This window comes from Maniola hyperantus, chromosome 4, assembly GCF_902806685.2.
Source record: "Maniola hyperantus chromosome 4, iAphHyp1.2, whole genome shotgun sequence".
Classification (NCBI taxonomy): domain Eukaryota; kingdom Metazoa; phylum Arthropoda; class Insecta; order Lepidoptera; family Nymphalidae; genus Maniola; species Maniola hyperantus.
In genome coordinates, this window is record NC_048539.1 from 8,475,063 (window position 1) to 8,496,807 (window position 21,745).

The window sequence follows — 21,745 nt, forward strand, 5'->3', positions numbered from 1 at the left end:
TTAATCTTAGGCTATGACTAAATACTATCCTGATATTGAAATTCGCAGGAGTTGCGGTCGAAGATCTCTATCATCCCTCAGGAGCCCGTGCTGTTTTCTGCCAGTTTACGATACAATTTAGATCCCTTTGACAAATATTCTGACGCCGAAGTATGGAATGCATTAGAGCAGGTATTTATGACTTAATTGTTCTCACAAAATAGTAGTAGTAGTAGTTTAATGTACTTACCTAGGACAACTAGCGTCTCTTATGCTACGTCTGTGACTACCACCGCCACGCCGGTTCGGAAATCGCAATGAAGATTCTACCGAGAAGAGCCGCCAAGAAATACAGCAGTTGCTCTTTTCAAATTCTTGTTTGTAAACAGGAAAAGGATAAGATGGCGTTATCAAGTTTGAAATCATATGTGAGATTACATTACCTAGGTCCATTAATCCTCTAATAACTGTGTTATAACTTTATACCTAATTGGTAAGGTCATAAGCAAAGATATAAGCGGAAGGATAAAATTAAACCGGCTTTAATAGGTATTACTTTCCTGTTTCCTAGAACTCCATTAGGTAGAGGAGAGTAGTGACATCAATAGGTCAATAGGTAGATCGATATGTTACCTATGTAATAATATTAAGTTATTAACACAGTTATTAGAGGATAAAAAGTAATTTATTAACACCTAGATGATCCCCGCGACTTCGTCCGCGTGGATTTAGGTTTTTAAAAATCCCGTGGGAACTCTTTGATTTTCCGGGATAAAAAATACCTAGCCTATGTCCTTCCCCGGGATGCAGGCTATCTCTGTACCACGTCAAAATCAGTTGAACGGACGAGCCGTGAAAAGCTAAGACAGACAGACAAATACACTTTCGCATTTATAATATTAGTATGGATGTAGCCATGCATGATGTACCTATGTTTTTTGCGGAGTGACGCGATAAGACTTATCAGTTATCAGTAGAGTTCCGAGAGTCTAGTGCTGAGAAACCAGCCGACAGCCGACATGATATGATAGACATCAATATTGATTATGTCAATATGGATTGCAATCTCAAAACTGACATGATTGATTTCAAGGTCCACTTGCCATGGATGTAGGAAGTAACAATTCTTGCAACTTGCACAAGGACAGTTAAACTGATAGTAATGCCATCACTTTTTGCCAATAACAATATAATTTGATCAAAATGAGATTGCCAAACAGTGACAGCACATGGATATATCGCTGATGTCAGCATTAAAAAGACTCCGCTCTTCCATAACTCTCGGTAGGAAAGGCATTCCGAACCAGGGATGCATCCGACGATTCAAAAATATTTGTAAAAGTTTAGTTGAATAAAAACATTTTCATTTTCATTTAACAATATCATCGTTAGCATGCATACGTATGTGTAAGTAGGTACTGCACATATAAGTGTGTGTATGTTTTATGTGTATCGGACAAGGTATGAGTCAAAAAGCTATCGGTTGAGGTGATGTTTGCTATGTGCACGGCGGCAGGTGGAGCTGAAGCAGAGCGTGTCGTCGCTGACGGCGGGCGTGGAGGCGGGCGGCGCCAACTTCAGCGCGGGGCAGCGCCAGCTGCTGTGCCTGGCGCGCGCCGCGCTCGCGCGCAACCGCCTGCTGGTGCTGGACGAGGCCACCGCCAACGTCGATCCCAAGTAACGACCAACATCTCATACTATCACAACAAAACTATAGTCCGCGACAGGTCGAGACGGCAATTGTGGAAGGAACGCCTCGCACACCCGCACAGCCCCGGTTCGGGAGAGCGCGGGTGACGTGCGGGTGTGCGGGGCGTCCCTCCGCCTCATAGCCCGATTGCTATGTCCTGTCGCGTACTATACTTACTATTACTTACTGACTCATCAACGCCCAAACTGAAATTTTGCACAGGTTCAGGTTTCAGACATGGCATAAGGCCATATTTTTCGAAACTCGCACGTGAGGCCGCGGGTGGCCGCAATAAGATGTTTAAAATAAAAATAGGACAATCAATGGAAAACCTTTTCCTGTGAACCGTCACTTGTAAACGGTACTATGTAAAGTTTTAGGCTGTTTAGATTAATTATATTCAACGTCCAGATTAAAGAAAAAAAAGTAGACATCTACTTTTTTATATAAGGTAACTGATACAAATAAGACCTACCTTATTTAAATAGTTGATTACAAAATAAATATAGGTGTGTATCAAAAAAACTTCAATAAATTAGTATTAGATGTTTATTAATATCAAATTAATGGAGTAAAACATTAGCAATATCTAATAAAATGAAGACAAAATCAACAATACAAAAACCTTAGCTAGTGGCCATAATAAGTTACATCTACCAAATAAGGCCTGTAAACTTTAAACTCATAAAATCTTGTTAAAAATCTATTTATTTAAAAAAATACTATTTTACAGCCTTTATTTACCTTTTATCTTTTGATAACTAAGCTTTTTATTACAGTAATTAAACATTTATAAACACAGATGGCTTGTCAGACTTAAGCTCTCATATTAACAATAATATGAATAAACTATTTAAAAAAATATTGTCACTCGTAATTAAATAAATAAAGCACACATTCTGTGAAAAAACCCGATTTTTTTACCAAAAAAATTAAAAAAATTATAGGCCTTATTAAATTGCACTGCTGTATACAAGGCACTAAACTGCCGCTGCAGGCTGCTAAGCTTTCTTCCGACCAAGTAGCACGTTTAGGAGCCTTTTTAGATTTAGTTATTCGTAGTACTTTGAGAGCTAGACATCAAAATGCGTATTAAAATGCGGGATTTATATTAAGGCCTAGGGTTACAATTAAGGCCTAGGGCCTTATTCGGTACCGTACCAGATAAAATATAAAGTTCCATAATTCGTTCCATTATTCAAAATGATGAAAATGAAAGCAATAATTATCTAATATAATGGCTAAGGTATTATAACTACTTATTAGTTTATATAAAATGTCAATATAAAAGCTAATAACTTGCCTTGTTATTACGAAAATTTTATAGTGCGCCGCGGAAAACCCGACTTCCACAAAGAAGGTGTCGCAACAAGCTCAGGGAATAGGCGCAGGGCGCCTGAGCAGTTCGTACCTAATCATAGGGCCGTAGTATGTATGTGCGTGAAGAATCTTTTATGTTACATTTATTTAACCGGGTTTTCGGGAGAGTAGGCCTTTTTCGAGCATAGGCCTTATTTGTATCAAGTACCTTAAACTAGAAATCAAAAGTGTTGTTCGCCAGCTCATTAAATTATTGTGCTCAAAAACCACTAGTGCCTTGCAATTTTGCTATGTAAGTATACAATATCGATACCTCAGTTCCAAAGTGTAATAAAATAATTCAGAAACAGGTTATGAGATAATTAGAAAATTAAATGATGAATTAGATTATTTTTAATCGTTATTTTAATAATATTGGATGGTTGGTTAACTGCATTCACTTATCGACTTTTTTCTTCGGAAATGTTGTGTAATTATTTATGAAACCATGTTTACCTACCTGCCGTTTAAACCATACCTATTTATCTCAACTTACTGAATTTCAAAGTTCACATGGTAACACTGTAGAACTGATGGTATCATCTTTACTTCTATACAAATATTATAAAGAGGTAAAGTTTGTACGTTTGTTTGTAGGGGGTAATCTCGGGAACTACTGAACCGATTTTCAAAGTTAATTTTTTATTATAAAAGAAAAGAGATCCTTACGGAAATTGTTATAAGCTACCCGTGCGAAGCCGGGGCGGGTCGCTAGTATCTAATATGAATATAATGTATTTTTAACAGTACGGACGCGTTAATCCAGAAGTCCATACGGAAACATTTCTCCGATTGTACAGTGGTGACAGTCGCGCATCGCTTGCACACGGTCGCCGACTCAGACAGAGTTGTTGTGAGTAGCGTTTTATTACAATTACTACTTACTTTAAATTGAGACTTTACAGTCGAATACACGAGCAAGCGACTAGCTATCGACTATTTTCTCGCTCAAGAAACATACAGAATGATTTCACGTGTCATAGCTCGCTAAACGTCGATGATGGGACAAGTGCCTAAGTTTTAAAATACATCTATTCAGTCGTTGGAGCCGCAAAAGGCATGTTTTTAGGGTTCCGTACCTCAAAAGGAAAAAGGATATAGGATCACTTCGTTGTATGTCTGTCTGTCCGTCTGTCGTGTCTGTCAAGAAAACCTATAGGATAGTTCCCGTTGTCCTAAAATGGCATGAAATTTGGCAGGTAGGTAGGTCTGATAGCACAAGTAAAGAAAAAAATCCGAAAACCTTGAATTTGTGGTTGAAAGAAATAAAAGGTAAAAGTTTAAAAAAAAATTAAAAATGTGTTCATGAAAAAATAATTATTATTTTCAATTTTCAAAGTAAGATAACTATACTAAGTGGGGTATCATAAATGAAAGGGCTTTTACCTAACCTATATATTCTAAAACTAGATTTAAAAAAAATATTTTTATGCATAATAGTTTTTCATTTATCGTGCAAAATGTCTAAAAAATATGACTGTAGTACGGAACCCTCGGTGCGCGTGTCTGACTCGCACTTGGCCGGTTTTTCATAATAAATTCTATTTCTGTTCTTTAGTAGATTTAGGAATTCGCCAAAGAACAATGACAAATCACCAATTTCCAATGGGTATTGAATAAAAAGTAAGTGGCGACGAATTGAAAACATCCTTCTTTTTGAAAGTCGGTTAAAAATTCTAACTAAACACCAAAACATGTAGGTACCTATTACGTAGTTACTATATATATGTACTTACATAAATAATTTTATAATAATAAGTGTGCGGGTCACGTACTTGAACAGTGACCGCCAATTTGCCAAATCACTCTTACACAAACCTTCGTAATCGTGACTTGGCAGTTAGTTAACTTTAATCAGGTAGATAAGTACGTACGTCTTTAATGGACCAAGAGCCAACGCGTGCCAGACCTTCGTTATTTTATAAAAGCTGAAAGTTTATCTGCGTTCTTCCCAACACTAGGAGGAACGTTTGTTTGGATCATGGTGGCTTTGGTTGATAACAAGTAATAAAGGTGTAAAAAATCTTACGTCAAAGTATAAAGTCTAATGTTTTTATATTTTATTCAGAATAGGACCTATTAGAAATCACGTCATGCATTGTCAGCCACTTAGTATCATGGCAACCCCCTGAATCAGAAGGAAATGTAAAAAAGTTAGACTTTACACTTTGACGTAAGATTTTTTACACCTTTATTGCCTGTTATCTCCCAAAGCCACCATGATCTGCCCCCCAATTGTGTAAGAATAACCATTTCATGGCTATCGCAATCGTCAAGAATTCTGCCCTTTGATTGGCTGTGAAAAAATGTAAACAGCGAATCAACCAATCAAAGGGCAGAATTTCTTGACGATTGCGATAGCCATGAAATGGTTATTCTTACACAATTGGGGGGCTGAACAATCATACAAACAAACGTTCCTCCCAGTGTTGGCGATAGCACGCAGATAAACTTTCAGCTTTTATAAAATAACGAAGGTCTGGCAGGCGCTGGCTCTCTCTCTATAACATCGTGATGGTGTTAGAAACAACATGTAAATGTTAAAATAAATAAGTAGGTCTAATCATAGTTCCAATGACTTTAGCTGACATTTTTGATAAAATTGATATCACCTCGCTACTTGCGGCGGATACACATTTTGCACTCAGTAGCAAATTTGTGCTAATAATGCTATAAAATGTTTGGTAAAATATGATTGATATGAGGAAAATAATTAAAGGTTTAATAGATAGATATATTTTTAGATATGTCACTTTAGATTCCTTAGTTGTTAAAAATATATTGGGACGGCCACATCATTTGGCACCCCTAGTGCTTATACTATACGTATATTTATTGATTTTCATGGTTCCGTACCTCAAATGGAAAAGCGGAACCCTTATGAGATCACTTTGTTGTCTGTCTGTCTGTCTGTCAAGAAACCTACAGGGTACTTCCCGTTGACCTAGAATCATGAAATTTGGCAGGTAGGTACATCTTATAGCTGACAATTAGGGAAAAATCTGAAAACCGTGAATTTAGGGTTACATCACACAAGAAAAAATTTAACTGTGGTCATGAACTAATAAATAATTAGTATTTTCAAAGTAAGATAACTATATCAAGTGGGGTATCATATGAAAAGGCTTCACCTGTGCATTCTAAAACAGATTTTTATTTATTTTTATGCATCATAGTTTTAGATTTATCGTGCAAAATGTCGAAAAAATACGACTAGTACGGAACCGTTAGTGCGCGAGCCTGACTCGCACTTGGCCGGTTTTTTAAAATGGAATCGCTGTCGCCGCATCGTGGTTTTGGCCTTGACGCTTCCCAAAATACGTATCAGCCTTAATTTCCGACTTTTATGGTTATGTCAATGTGGGTAGATATTATATATTGGTTGACATAATTATAGCAATGGCTCAAAATATTCAATTTCTCATTCGACATGGATACCTAAAGTACCTACCTACGCTTACTGATGTTTATTTTTGTGAAATTGTGGAACATCACATAATTACTATTTTGAATATTTACTTGCCTGAACATTTATTTAAATTAGCGGATTAAGGCGCCATCTTCACGGACGAGTGAATTGCGGCAAATTCTATGGGCCAATCTCCACAGGGCGATACTATCGGGGCGATAATTTGTATCGAATTTTGTCACACGGCGACACTATCGCCGCGATTCTCTCGTCCGTGGAGATGGCGTCTAAGGGGATGAAGAAATATATTATATTCACGAACGTCTAATTAAAGCAATAGAGTTTTAGACTGTAGTAATAAAATGTGATTTTTTGTATAGCGGTAGTTTATGGGGCTAGAATTCATTATTAAAGAGAATATTTAAAAAAATAGAGTTATAATATTTCTAGCAGAAATTCTGCTAGAAATATTTCTTATTGAAAAAAGTTGCAAAATATTTGTCGTTTACGCGTTGTGACGTCATTATTCATTTTCCGTACAGCAGTGGCGTTAAGAATTAATTACGTTAAAAATAAATAAAAAGCATGATTTTTAAAATTATTCTCTTTAATAATGAATTCTGGCCCCATAAAATACCACGATACAAAAACACATCATTTTGTGACTGCAGTCCAAGACCCTATTGCGCGGGCCGTTTTTTCAACTGAGTAGACGATTGAAAGGAACTTTGACGAGTAGGTACATACTTAAGTACCTACGTTTTGTTTGTACAGGTAATGGAGGCAGGTCAAATAGTAGAATGCGGCCACCCTCATGATCTTCTGCAGAAAGAAGATGGACATTTCATTCGCATGGTCAAGCAGCTCGGCTCCGCCTCAGAGCAGAGCCTGCGCGACCAAGCCCGGAACGCTTATATGCAACATATAAAATACGTAGACGCTGAGGACCACCATTAAGTTTAGGAGACTACAGATAGCGCGCGAGAAGAGGACCTACCCCCAGCGCTAATGTCGTGACTGTGACCTAGTTAGTAGAAAAGGAGACAGAACATTAGATAGACCTTATCTAAAATCTCGATTTTTATGGCCATTTAAAGGTTTGCGTTTAGCAATTGAGCCTAACGACAGTATTAATAAACTGTAAAGTGACAGTATCATCTAGCGATAGTATAGAAGTTACCGAGACAACAGGACCCGTTTTGCTTGCAGAATTACGCTGATGTGTTGTAGCTGACTCGGAGCTGCGAATTTTTGGATAGTGCCATTTTGGTTTTCAATGTCTTGCTAGATTTATTTTGTCGAAATTTCTGTACATGTTCTTGGTGGCTGAAATAAAAATAAAACTCGGGACACTCTGGCATAAGGCATTCAACTCGCGCGTCTATAATGGTCCATACCTACTTAATTTAATTAGAATATTTCAATGTAATATCCATACTATAATATTATAAATGCGAAAGTGTATGTCTGTCTGCTAGCTTTTCACGGCCCATCCGTTTAACCGATTTCGATGAAATTTGGTACAAAGGTAGCTTGCATCCCTGGGAAGGACACACATCCCGGAAAATCAAAGAGTTCGCACGGGATTTTAAAACAGCTAAATATACTCGGACAAAGCCGCGGGCATCATCTAGTAATAATATAAAAAACTATTGGAGTGAATCCATTTTCGCGCTACGGCATCAACACTTACTTACTGTACTTACAGTTTATTGAAATGTAATTCTTGACTGACTAAAAGTGTTACATTTAAATTCCTAACCAAAACTGCAGAAACTGGAATAATACCTATAAATAATTTAGTACTTACGTAAGTGATCACAGAGTAATGATTTCTCGAAAGAGTCATCTATTGAGATGATAGAGTGTTTAAGTTTGTTTAAGTAATTAGTGTAGGTATTTAAATTGAAATGTTAACTCACAGCGATATTGTGCTACAATATTTGTGAAAATGCCTTTATTTTGTAAATCTATTTTTATAGAAACGCTTTATCATAAAATAATACAAAACTAGCTATAACCAGTAGATTTTTTATACTTAAAAAAAGTTGGACTGCAGTTAACAATATTAAACATCTATTTAAGTAAAGATTTGCAAATAACTCCTTAATATTTTGATCCCTAATCCTGAGCCTGTATGCAATATTCAAATGAATTGCTACTATTTAGGTAGGTACCTACCTACTGCAACTTTGTACAATTTGTTACATAATTTCTTTCTTTGAATAAATTGTTTTAATATGTTTGGATTTGTATTAAATGTGACAATTTTATATTAACCTTCGACACAGAAGTTATTTAAGTAAGCTATTGTACTTAGTTTTATGTATGTTTTTTTCATTATTGCATATATATTTATATATGTACATATATTTTAAATACCATTAGTAGGTACCTACTTATTTGGAAAAGAACACAACAATTTTTAACTGCAAATATCAATAACAATAAAATTTTCGATACCATAAAATTGCATACTTTTCTAACGTCTTAACCAATGGACCAATATTTGTACCTAAAGAAATTAGGCTGGACTGTACTGTAGCACAAAACTACTGATTGTTTATACATTTCTTAAGAGGGAAATACAAAATAGAATAGGCATATTAAAGGGCTCAACTATGTTTAAAACAAATAGGAGCAGATGTCTAAAATTAAAGGTGTTCATAATGATTATGCACGCTGCATGATATATATTTAATTGTCACAAAATAGGTGAGTACTATAAAATGTCACAGTACTTAAAAATATTTTTTTAACTATAGCATGTACCTAACTATAATGTATACTCAATAAAAAATAATATTAAGTATATATTTTTATTTGTAGTAAGTACTTAGTATCTTACACTTGAAAGTGCATTTAGAATTTACAGTAAAATATTATAAAGACATTTCAATAATATGTATCCATATGAATGTGTACTCAATTTTAAAAATGATTATTAAATGTTTTTGATAAATATCAGGACAATAAATGTTTAAAAAAAGTTGTGTATTATTAAAATTTGATCCTATAATGTGAAGTGTGTCAGTGTCTGTAACTTATTTGCTATTTTTAATCACTCTCCTGAATAGGAATCCTTTAAAATGCAATGTACATTTCGTGAACAAAAGATTTGCTTAGGTGGGTGTGGCCAAGGATGGATTTAAGAAGTGGAGCCATTAAAATTATTTTAAGCTTTGGTACTAGAAAAAAAACAGGAAAATAATATTTTTTTTTGACAAAAGTATTTTACTTAGAACAAAAAAAACTGATATTTTTGTAAAGCAAGTAATATTCTTAAAAAAATTGGTGGATATATAGCTCCATTATCTAAGTATTTATATAACCAGGATTAAAAAAATTTACTTGTATGTTTTGTATACAAAAAATAGCCACTAAACAATACCAGTACTGCAATAAATTAAGATAAAAAAGATTTTTGGTACATGAATAATAAAAATAAATAAATAAATAAAATGTGATTCTGATGAGATCTGCTTGTTATTTGAAATACGCAACTGTTACAGTACGCAGCAGAAAGCAATGTACATCAGCCTTTAGCATGACATTTCGGCTTTGTAGAGCGTTGTCTCTGTCACTCATACCTATATGACGTTTTTTCGGTCTCAACAATAGGGATAACACTCTACAAATCTGCTATCTCCTTCTAAATGTTGATGTACATTACTTTCTGCCACATACTGTACTTATATTTCTTAAGCCCAAACCTACAGTTACAAAAGCCAAATCAATTTTGATTTAAACTAAATAAATAATAAAAGTTTGCTTGCAAGAGTACTTACTGCATCTGCATTATGAGTTTTCTTTTTAATTCACAGTTATGATTAAGTTTTTTTTTAAAGTACCTACTAAGATTTACCTAGTTGTAGCTCAATATCATACAAGCTCAACTTTACCATTTTTGACCAAGTCTGCAATCGGTTTGTACTGCAGTATGTGTTGGGAGCCCTCTGGAAAAGAAAACAGGGATATTTGAAAATAACTTTAAGTCTCATTTATAATAAGAAAGCTCAGTCAATCAGTGGGTGCTGGCGAGGGCTATGCTCGGAGTTTATTTACATGATTTAATTTAATTTAATTTTTTTTATTTTATAGAGACAAACAGTTACAATTAGATAAGTAGATAGTATATATTATATAAAAACACTTAAACCAAAGCAGTCTCCAATGAGAAATTAACACTTATAATAAAAATTATGTCCTCAACACACGGGCATAGTACGCGTATGAAAACTAGGCACAGAGTATTTAAAAAACTAGGTAGGTAAACTTATGGAACACAGAACTAAAATCGACTAAAGTATAAACTATAACTTGGCAGAATTTGATATTACATCCTTAATTGCTAATTTATACCTATGGATGATCAAATCAGAAATGTACCAACAGTAATTAAACAAAGTTAGTAATAGCCTTAGGTTAAGACTTCAGTTTCCTATGCTATTTCGGGGAGTATGCGGTTCATTCTCAGGCATGCACTTCTAACTTTTAGTAATACTACTATGCACTAGATTAGTTATTCCATATCGTCAAAGATAACCACTACATTCTCTTATAGCTTGACAGCCAGTGTCGTATTAAGTTTGATAGATTCATAGAATACTATTTTTGTTAAGAGTAGCGATTCTATACATTTAAATCAATGATACTTACCTTCTAAATCAATTTCTTCATCCTGATCACCTATCAAGTCTTCTAAAATAATTCCATGTATTGTGTCATTTGCTTTTAGGAAGATGTGAGATTGCATATTAGGATAAATAGCCATTTTATTCAGTTCAAATGTTCGCACATTACTAGGGACATTATTCAATACTGTATCCTTCAAATGATTCTCCATATTCACTAGATATTCTTGGGCATACATGAATTCTGATGGTGTTAAGAAGTTTGTGCCAGATTCTATTCGTTGCTTCTCATCGTTGACAATTGAAATACAATAGTTTTCTATTTTATTTAGTCTCGTCTTAAGATAATTGCAAATGATATACTTAATCCTATTGAGTTCCATTTTATGGATCCACACACGAAGGTCTGTTTTGGGAAGCTTATTGATATTACGTTCCATGTGCTGGATCTGTCCCAGCATGCACTCAACCATGTCGTTGCGGTGCGGTAGTATTTCCGGAGATAAACGCTCGTTTTGCCAAGCGCTTTGCAGTCTTTTCAAAACTGTTTCGGCTGTAATCTCGTCCTCCTCGTCGCTTATGTCTAGATCGTCAGTATTCATATTTTTCGATATTACTCTTCAGTAGTTGTTATCATGTTATTTCATCAGATTTGACGGTTGAGTTGAGACCATAGATTAAACTTTATAATATCAAAATTAAAACTTAAAACCAAACTTTGTATTGTTGATTGGTTAATACAAATATTGACTACCAAACAATGGTAATAATTTTTCGTGTTGTTATTCATCGTTACGTTGTGCCATAGGCTTAGAATTTTTTCGCTACGCTCAAAGACTGACAAATCGTGGGAGTGAAAGGTAGTTAGTTAATACACACTGCTGCGAGCGAAAAAGAGAAGCGAAACAACATGACGATAAGTCATTGTTTACGCGAGTAAGGGCCTATAGCACCCCGGCTTGTTCCAAGTCGAGGTGATTTTTTTGCATTTACTTAATAATCTTACGATTAAAACGTAAAATTTTTGTCCTGCCACCATGGAGTCTTGTTCTGTGAGTGAATGTGACGTTACAGGATGTTATAACTCGCATAAATACACGTTTCACAGGTAATTACTTACTATTTTTACTGAATTTTCATAATCATTATTTCGTCATTTGTTGTTTGAAAATTACACAAAATAACTATTGATTAGTTAGATGATAGGTTTCCCTTAAGACTTATCATCAAATAGGCTACTTGACTCATATCTAATTTCATCCAATAAATGATTATTTATTATAGAATTTTGCTTAAGACAACGAAATATATCAATAACAATTATTAAAAACGCAGGATGGATATATAAATCCAATTTTAAAAAATACAGTTTTTATTTTTATTTAAAATGCAGAAAACGCTATCAGCCATGATGTGACGTCATTAAATATGTAAACAAAGAAATGTCATCCCTATGTCACGCGGGGACTAACGTAGTATCCATATAAATAAAATTTAAAGTCCTGACTAACTTATATATCAACGCACAGCCTAAACATCTAACCAGCTGGTCCTAGATACATGAAATTTGGTGGGTGTGTTCTTTGTAGGTAAAGAGAAGGTATCCACTAGGAAAGGATTTTTTGAAATTCCACCCCTGAGTGGGTTAAATGGGGGTTTGAAATTTATGAAGTCCACGCGGGCGAAGTCACGAGCATAAGCTAGTTTTTATATATTTCTAAAAACTCATAGTAAACGTAAAAAAATATCGTTTTCTCTTTATAAATTGAATATGTTATTAAGTAAGACTTACAACAAAGTGATCTTTGCAAAAATAAATTTGGGTTGCAGTCGTTAGTCATATAGGATCCCTTTAAGCAAGTCTTCGCGTGTTACGTATATTTATTTCACTGGGCACTCTAATCCACAACTTTCCTGTGGTCTTTATCGATGCGTTTTTACATTCTCGGATGATACAATAACGATAATTACTATATTTTTCATGTAAACTAGTATAGAAGTCATGTTTATTAAACTTTGGGAGGTTATGCTGTTGTTTACAAATGCATGACGTCAGAGCACAGATAATCTATCGGCCAAACATGGCCGACAGTGTTTTCACCTGTCTAAGAAAAAAATATTTTTAAATGAAAGTTTTACGGTTTTTAGGGCGCAAAAAAATATAGTGTTAATTTTTTTGATCTAATAGGACAAATATTAACCATTTAAGACCTACTTAAAAAAAGTGTCAAGTAGCCTATTACATTGCTAAATGAAGAATTTTTGGATATTTTGTGTAAATATTTTGTGTAAAACGTAACCAAACGTTTTTAAAAACGTTTGGTTACGATGGGGATAGACAAAGTGATAACGTCACAGGTATCGATAGTCGATAATCCTGTCTGCCGGTAGGTTTGATGTGATAGGCTTAGGTATGTAAAGTACTATATAAAACACTACTTTCCAATAAAAGAAAACAACGTGATATACATACAGGTTATCAATCGCTTATTTTGTACTAGCTGCACGAAGTCATTTCATTAATAAATAATTTGTTACCTAGCTTTAGCTTTGTTGCTATTTGTGTATTTGAAATGTATTTGATTTTTAAAATTATAAGATACCTTTTTACTTCACCTCGTTAAACTAACTCATTAGTGTCCTATGATTTCGCCAGTAAGACTATCGATAATACAATGCTAAAGTCAAGACAACTCTATTTCACGCACTCATTCACGTTTCATTGTTTGTAACACCGTTATCTGTCGTTGTTGGTCTTGTACATTCTAAGCCTATGCGTCGTGCTATCGCTATCTCATACGCGGTTACACAGTACTTCAATCTACCTTTATTACTCTATCTACGTACAGACTCTATTATCATTACACACTATTACTCAGACAAAGGAGTCGGAGCACCAAGGTCGGAGCTGTGTCTATACGCCACTACGGCGATGCGCCGCCGCGCCGTAAACGGTTAAACATGTTTGTCAAATATTTTGATCGTCTGCGGCACTGATATACCAGATATGCAACTAGCGTGGCTCCCTCAGGTCCCTCTCGCTCAAGCAGAAGTACTTACTTGTGAAATGTTATCCCGTCTATTTTACGTTCGCTTCGGCTATTGTAGCCCAGTATACTGCAACCCACCATTGCACAATAATTTCAAAAACAAAAAACAACAAAACGAATCAATTATTTATTTACAATACTTGAGTCAACATAACCTTTGTCAAGATCTCACATACAAATACATCTTGACAAACAAAAAGTGGCCACAGTGATAAGGACAGAACGTAATCATTTTGTCACGTTCTAAATAAGAGCTTAAATGTATTTAACTATCTCGCTCTAATAGTAAAAGTCACAATAGGGCTACTTCTAAAGGTATTTGTTCTAAGGTCTGCGGTCGTGTTTGATGCGTTTGTCAAACAAACTACGTGTTTGGCGAACAAGCTACGTGTTTGGCAAACAAACTACGCCACTACTGCCAAACCGGCCAATTTTGGTTGACCGTTTACGGGGCACTTTAAATCTGTGGTTAGGTCACACGAGTAGAATATGTACTCGTGTTTTCGATGGTTAGATATTTAAATGGAAAGATAGGTACTGAAAAGGGCTAGAACCCAAAGACGTAAAACCAGTTAAAAATATATTTGAATATAACCACAGAATATATAATAGATAATAGTCTTGATAATAGTACTACGTAAAAAATACGAAAGTACCTATTTAACTCAGACTAAAATCAGTCAAGTGCGAGTCGGACTCACACACGAAAGGTTCCGTACCATCGTACGAGAAATAACACTTTTTTAAATTAATGATACCACTTAAAAATCTACTGACACCAGCGATGGATAATACCTATAATTTGAGCGTTTGCTTGCAACGATCAAATCCTGGGTTCGATTTGCAATATACTTAGGCCCTTGTAGGATGAAATAATATGTAAATACAAGCTTATGCTCGCGACTTCGTCCGCGTGGACTACACACAACCCCTATTTAACCTCTTTAGGGTTAGAATTTCTAAAAATCCTTTCTTAGTGGATGTCTACGACATACCAAATAGCTATCTGCATACCAATTTTCAGCACGATCCGTTCAGTAGTTTGAGCTGTGCGTTGATAGATAGTCAGTCACCTTTTCCTTTTCAACCGGCTTCAAAAAAGGAGGAGGTTCTCAATTCGTCGGTTTTTTTTATCATCATTATTTCACGGCCCAACAGTTCAACCGATTTTAATGAAATTTGGTGGCGAGTTAGCTTGCGTTCCGGGAAAGGACATAAGCTACTTTTTATCTCGGAAAATCCATACTTATTTTATAAATGCGAAAGTGTATGTCTGCCGGCTAGCTTTTCACCGCCCAACAGTTCAACCGATTTTGATGAAATTTGGTACAGAGTTAGCTAACGTTCCGGGAAAGGACATAGGCTACTTGTTATCTCGGAAAATCCATACTAATATTATAAAGGCAAAAGTGTGTCTGTCGGTCTGCTAGCTTTTCACGGCTCAGCAGTTCAACCGATTTTGATGAAATTTGGTACAGAGTTAGCTTACGTGCCGGGAAAGGACATAGGCTACTTTTTATCTCGGAAAATCCATACTAATATTATAAAGGCGAAAGTGTGTCCGTCTGTCTGCTAGCTTTTCACGGCCCAGCAGTTCAACCGATTTTGATGAAAGAACATAGGCATGGGATTACCTGAATGTTTTAGGAAGTGTCTAGAAATGTGACCTATGCAAAACTTAGTAATTTAATTAGTTAGTTTTTATACAAAATTAGTTTTGTAAGACTTTATCGTAGATTAAATTATTAAATTAATAAATTATTATTTGATTAAATTCATATCCGGTGTTGGTTATAATGACAAAACATTACCAGAGTTGCCACTCTAGAAAAAGTTACCTTTAAAATAGGTATTTCGTTATTATTAAGTAATAAATAAAACTGTTTATAAATCAATGCTTACAAACTATATTTATTATTGTGCTTACTATTACCCGCAGCTTCGCCCCCACGTGGCTCAAGGAAAGAATAATTATTGAGGGTTTGTTACAACAATTTTTGATGTAATAGTTGGTTTGTAATGGTTGGTTAATGGGAACAGTTTATTTGTCTGCGCTTAAACTGGCTTTACGGCTCTAGGCTCTAGTGTAACTATACTCATGCAAAAACGTAAGTAGGTAGATATACCTAGTTAAGTCATACCTACTTATTCCATACTAAGTACAGCAATATTATTACAAAAATTAAAAGCTAATACGTGGCACTCCGTACTAGTACAGAAATAATCGGTGGGGTCGTCAAAACATACGGCTTAAATACCTACTTACATAGCTAAGTATAAACAAAAAGTCATTTGTAAGTAGCCATGAGTTAAGTATTGGGTAGGTACCAGTTACGTGTAATTACTATAGAGAAAATAAACTATATCATAAAATATTCAAGAATTTACGATGCCGTTTGTGTATAATCTTGTTAACAGACTTATATTTCCAGTGACTTACTTAGTGGTGCTGTAACTATATTAACCGACTTAAGGAAACTCAGGGAGGTATCGAAAAAGAAAAATAGATTTTTTCTCTCTAGCTAACCACAGAAAGATCATGACGATCCAATAGTTCAACTACTGTCCGCTACTGAGCTGAGCAGACATTGGAGACTTTACCATTAAAATCCAATTCCTAAGTTCTCCATAATTTTGATGCGGTAAACTCTTAAACCGTGGGGATTCAGGTACTGTTGATACTGAATTGATATTTTAGGAACCGAACATAGATAGACTTTATCATCAAACGTCAGGTCCAACTCCTCGACCCTGATGCTGCAGAGCACCTACAACAGACCTTACCTATGGCGATGGAATAAGTAAGTCCACCACGAGACCGAGGTGAGTCACTAGTTTAAAATAAACATGCCTTGAAAATACAATCAAAATAATTTATAATCTACCCCCTTATGCAATAAATATTCCTTGCAATAAAAATATGACTAATATCTGTAAGCCCTCCCTGTATACACAGTTGCCGGGTAATGTATTCACCCTATTATCTATATCTAATTATGAATATCGATTTTTTATGACGGTACTTTTAATCCCCTTGCTGTTATTATAAAAGACAAGTTCATCGGTCCAAAGATCGAGTAGCCTCCGCACCGCCTTGGCATCCCCGCCGGAGATTGGTTATAGCAAACTAAAGACTGGAGTAGTTCGTGAAGCGATTTTCTTCAGTATTTTTGGTATTAACCATCTCGGGGCGACCTATCCACCTGTAACCCTTTTTTTTAGTGAGTCCTAAGAAAGAGTTTGTTTTAACACCATAAAATATCCTGGTTTTTTTAATATTCTTTAACAGTAATTTGGTGCTAAAACACATTAAAAAAAAGTTTTTTATCTTTGTTATATTCTGCAAGAGGGTCTTACGCTTTTTGTATAGGTACTCGTGTGTGCTAATTGTTTTTAACAAGTGTAATAATTCTGTTCTATAGGTAACACATAAATAAGCCATAAACAGACATGGCAATCACAAGCATGGACCCCGGACCCGGTGTAGCTGCCTTGCAAGCGTGGGGCGGACAGGCGATGGCGTACGGTAGCAATGAGACTGTCGTCGACAGAGTACCACCAGATATGCTGCATCTCATCGACCCACACTGGTAAAGTATGGCTTGCTGTACATTATGGGTGTCTTGCCTTTGGGCCCTTAAGGTCTCACAAATTAAATTGGTATAGTTTCTTGACTACATTATTCAGACTTTGGAGGATTTACAAATAGATTTTTTGTGTTACGTTCCAAAATAAATCCTTTTTAGGGTTACGTACCTCAAAAGGAAATGAGGAACCATTATAGGATCACTTTGTTGTCTGTTTGTCTGTCAAAAAACCTATAGGGTACTTCCCGTTGAACTAGAATCTTAAAATTTGGAAGGTAGGTAGGTCTTATAGCACACGTAAGGGGGAAAATGCGAAAACAGTGACTTTGTGGTTATATCACAAAAAAATTAAATGAACATGAACAATAATTAGTATTTTCAACTTTCAAAGTAAGATTAATGTACCAAATGGGGTATCTTTTGAAATGGCTTTACTTTTAAAAATAAATAAAACAGATTTTTATTTATTTTTATGCATAATAAATAGTTTTTGATTTATCGTGCAAAATGTCAAAAAATACGACTGTAGTAGGTACGGAACCCTCGGTGCGCGAGTCTGAATCGGACTTGGCCGGTTTTTTTACTCAACATGCGTGTTCTTATTTTATAGGTATCAGTTCCCACCAATGAATCCGCTATGGCATGGCTTACTCGGTTTCGTGATCGCAGTTTTAGGCTTCATCTCCTTTGCAGGCAACGGAATGGTCGTATACATCTTCACCACCACAAAGGTTTGCATTGCGCCAATTTGAACATGATTCTTGAAAATATTTTATTCTAATTATGTAAGAACAATTTCTGATTTCAGACCCTCAAAACACCATCGAACATCCTCGTAGTGAACTTAGCATTTTCTGACTTCCTTATGATGACAGTAATGTCGCCTCCTATGGTGGTAAATTGTTTCTATGAAACGTGGGTGTTTGGTAAGTACAATAATTAAACCCATGTTGAAACTTTTAACATCATCGACCAACTATCGAGACAGATGATTATACTTAGTTAAGAGAATATTTTGTTTTCCTCTGCTTTGGCTTTATATTTTCATTTACGTTGTAATGCGCTTCGTTCGGAATCTGACTTGAAGCGATCCACAATCTCTATTGGATTTTGTATTGGAATTTCCTTTTTATTAGGACCCTTGGCATGCCAACTATACGCTTGTGCGGGTTCATTATTCGGCTGTGCATCGATCTGGACGATGACGATGATCGCTTTCGACCGCTACAATGTAATCGTAAAGGGCATCGCCGCAAAGCCAATGACAATCAATGGTGCATTGCTACGAGTTATGGCTATCTGGGTCTTCGCGTTGGCGTGGACAATAGCACCTATGTTCGGATGGGGCAGGTTAGAAAATTTCTTATACTTATTTAATTCTTTATATCACGCCTTTACGTTTCCTAAAGTTATCGTTGGAATTTCTCAAAATCCTTTCATAGTGCACCCCTAGTATTTAAGGAATATTTTCTTTGAAATTTCAAATAGGTATGTCCACCTGTATTGCCTGTGTTTGTCAGTCAGTCAGTCACTGTACTGTTTTATATACGTATAGAAGAAGATAGAAGAAACACCTAATTGCAGCTAGGTAGCTACCTCCTTGACTCTACATACTCTAGTTATTTTAAGCATGCACTCAAAATGACCTAAAGTTATTTCGATTTTATCGTTGTACCTGTAAAAGTGGTATTGTTACTGGATTCTGTTAGAATAACCTAACCTTGTTATTTTGGCGCGAGAGTTTGTATTGAATTCCGATCCAGCGAAGAAAACCTAACCATGAGTGAACTCGTACTTTGCGCGCTAGCGAGCAAAATTACCACTTTCCACTCAGATTTCAAAGGGCAAAAGGATTGTTCCCGAGCGAGTGAGATGAAAAAGTTTTTTTTGTTATAGATATGTACCAGAGGGCAACATGACCGCATGTGGAACCGACTATTTCGACAAATCTTGGTCAAACCGCAGCTACATCTTGATCTACTCAATTTTCGTCTACTACACACCTCTACTTCTCATCATCTATTCTTACTTCTTCATTGTTCAGGTGCGATAACGTTTGATAAATAAGAATGCAAGATATTATTTTAAATATTATTTTGTTAAATTATTATAACAGATATATTATATTCTACGGCTTTGCTGTAACTGGCCCAAAAATTACCTAAATTTGAGCACCTTAAATTTGAAAAATCATTTTGATTTTCGAAACCAGGCTGTAGCAGCTCACGAGAAGGCAATGAGGGAGCAGGCAAAGAAAATGAATGTAGCATCTCTTAGGTCATCGGACCAGGCGAACACGAGCGCTGAGTGCAAACTGGCTAAGGTAAGTAGAAAATCACGCAACCTACAACCCGCACATGTAAACATGTTTAGATAGAAACATGAATCTAAGTTCACAAGATGAAGTAATACCTATTTCGATAAACGACTAAGAAAGTTACCTACCTATAAATAATTTCTATCTCAGCATGTCCTTTGAATTATGTTTGAATTCATATGACTAATGCCTGTTTTAGGTGGCATTAATGACCATCTCACTATGGTTCATGGCGTGGACACCTTACCTAGTCATCAACTACTCCGGTATCTTCGAGACGATGACGATCAGCCCCCTCGTGACCATCTGGGGGTCTGTCTTCGCCAAAGCTAATGCCGTCTATAATCCTATTGTATACGGGATCAGGTAAGTGGACCAAAACCAAAAAGACAGATGGGAGAAATATAAAACTTTTTTACCTTATATTATTTACAATCAAAAACACTTTGTGTTTTAACTATCGTGAGTGATTTCCATTATACGTCAACTAAATATGTACGTGAGTAAAGCCGGTTTCTTCTACATGTATAAACACATTTGTGTTATGAAGTCCCAAAATTGGTTTTACTCAATTATAGCTACCTACTTAATAAAAAAATTATGGCGGAGGGACATACACATATACAAGCTAACCTTGGTTGGAGTAATTAAATGACAAAAACAAATGTTAACAAGTTGTATTTAATTAGGTACCTACAATTTCTCGCGGCGTGTGGAAGTCCCTAAAAGAAATGACAGTTGGGTGACGACGACGCCAGGGCTTCCGAGACGGTCAATCGGCTTGACGTCAAGCACGTACCTAGTTTTATGTCGCATCAAGCAGCTTGATCAAACAAACGACATTTTTCTCATATCTCCAATACTGTCCGAACGTTGCGTCAAACAAAAATATAAAATTGCGTCAAGCCGCTTGAATGCCGCAGGCGGAAGCCAATTAGAATAAATTATCTCTAATGAAAAATCGAGAAGAATAAGCAAAGTAACATAACACTGACCCTGCTTCCAGCCACCCGAAGTACCGCGCAGCGCTGTACGCTCGGTTCCCGGCTCTGGCGTGCCAGCCCGAGCCCGCGGCCGACACCGGCTCCGTGGCGTCCGCTGCCACCGCCACCGAGGAGAAGCCCTCGGCGTGAACGACCCCGCTCCACCTGCCAACGATTCTGCCAACGCGATCTTTATTATTTTTATACGTGAAACATTATTGTACAAAGTTAATAACTTGAGCACAGAGCGCGAGCTGCCGAAGTATTCAGGCCTTTGCCTTTATAGCCTTTGTAGATATCATCCTGCATATTTTCTGTTCGCGTTGTGTGCTTCGAGTTGAACGTTGCACACATTTATAGATATCATCCTGTTTGCCTTTGTTTGTAAACATTGCCTTTGTTTGTAAACATTGGCCGGCGGCATAAAAAATACAAAAAAAGTGAAGGGAATCATGTCGCTAGGCCGCCCCAGAAACCATGAGACTGCTCCCATTAGTACCTAATACGTAACGCTATGAAATCTAAATGACGAAAAATACGCTTTGTATCTTGGACAAATAAAGTTAACGACAGGCAAAGTGGTTTATGACCACATACACAAGACTTATTATTTCAACTTCCTTTACATTTAAGTACAGGATACCTACCCATTAGTTTTATTGCTACAGCTTGTAGGTACAGTACCCGACAGGTCGAAATGGCAATCGGGGAGGGAAAGCTCCGCACACCCGCACAGC

General features: G+C 36.0%; 3 protein-coding genes and 1 long non-coding RNA gene across 4 annotated transcripts in view; 2 read left to right on the forward strand and 2 right to left on the reverse strand.

The window, feature by feature from the left end:
* LOC117997047 (ATP-binding cassette sub-family C member 4-like) overlaps positions 1-7,397 on the forward strand; it is a 54,982-nt gene extending 47,585 nt beyond the window's left edge. The window contains exons 21-24 of the mRNA XM_034985220.2: positions 49-171; positions 1,496-1,656; positions 3,776-3,881; positions 7,212-7,397. Of these exons, the coding sequence (XP_034841111.1) occupies positions 49-171; positions 1,496-1,656; positions 3,776-3,881; positions 7,212-7,394 (573 nt within the window). The 3' untranslated portion in view covers positions 7,395-7,397. The remainder of the gene's footprint in view (positions 1-48; positions 172-1,495; positions 1,657-3,775; positions 3,882-7,211) is intronic.
* A 969-nt stretch (positions 7,398-8,366) lies between these two features.
* Sld5 (DNA replication complex GINS protein Sld5) lies at positions 8,367-11,840 on the reverse strand. The gene is made up of 2 exons (XM_034985248.2): positions 11,097-11,840; positions 8,367-10,393 (listed from the first exon to the last, which is right to left on the reverse strand). Exons 1-2 carry the CDS (start codon positions 11,671-11,673, stop codon positions 10,320-10,322), a joined length of 651 nt encoding a protein of 216 aa, XP_034841139.1. The 5' UTR covers positions 11,674-11,840; the 3' UTR covers positions 8,367-10,319.
* Positions 11,841-17,234: 5,394 nt separating this feature from the next.
* Positions 17,235-17,675, reverse strand: LOC138402269 (uncharacterized). The gene is made up of 2 exons (XR_011236688.1): positions 17,549-17,675; positions 17,235-17,349 (listed from the first exon to the last, which is right to left on the reverse strand). It is a non-coding gene; the product is annotated as an uncharacterized lncRNA (long non-coding RNA).
* On the forward strand, positions 17,572-21,609 carry Rh6 (Rhodopsin 6). Its single transcript, XM_034985234.2, has 8 exons — positions 17,572-17,711; positions 18,319-18,439; positions 18,517-18,634; positions 18,845-19,058; positions 19,605-19,752; positions 19,921-20,031; positions 20,225-20,391; positions 21,032-21,609. Exons 1-8 carry the CDS (start codon positions 17,572-17,574, stop codon positions 21,156-21,158), a joined length of 1,146 nt encoding a protein of 381 aa, XP_034841125.1. The 3' UTR covers positions 21,159-21,609.
* The last annotated feature ends 136 nt before the right edge of the window (positions 21,610-21,745 follow it).

Excerpts from the sequence above, each read along its gene's own strand:
- Rh6 (XM_034985234.2), top strand. The coding sequence starts at position 17,572 with ATGGCAATCACAAGCATGGACCCCGGACCCGGTGTAGCTGCCTTGCAA. Across the intron at positions 19,059-19,604 it reads CCTATGTTCGGATGGGGCAG|ATATGTACCAGAGGGCAACA; the intron begins GTTAGAAAATTT and ends TTTTTGTTATAG. Across the intron at positions 19,753-19,920 it reads CTTACTTCTTCATTGTTCAG|GCTGTAGCAGCTCACGAGAA; the intron begins GTGCGATAACGT and ends TTTCGAAACCAG.
- Sld5 (XM_034985248.2), bottom strand. The coding sequence starts at position 11,673 with ATGAATACTGACGATCTAGACATAAGCGACGAGGAGGACGAGATTACA. Across the intron at positions 10,394-11,096 it reads TGAAGAAATTGATTTAGAAG|AGGGCTCCCAACACATACTG; the intron begins GTAAGTATCATT and ends TTTCTTTTCCAG.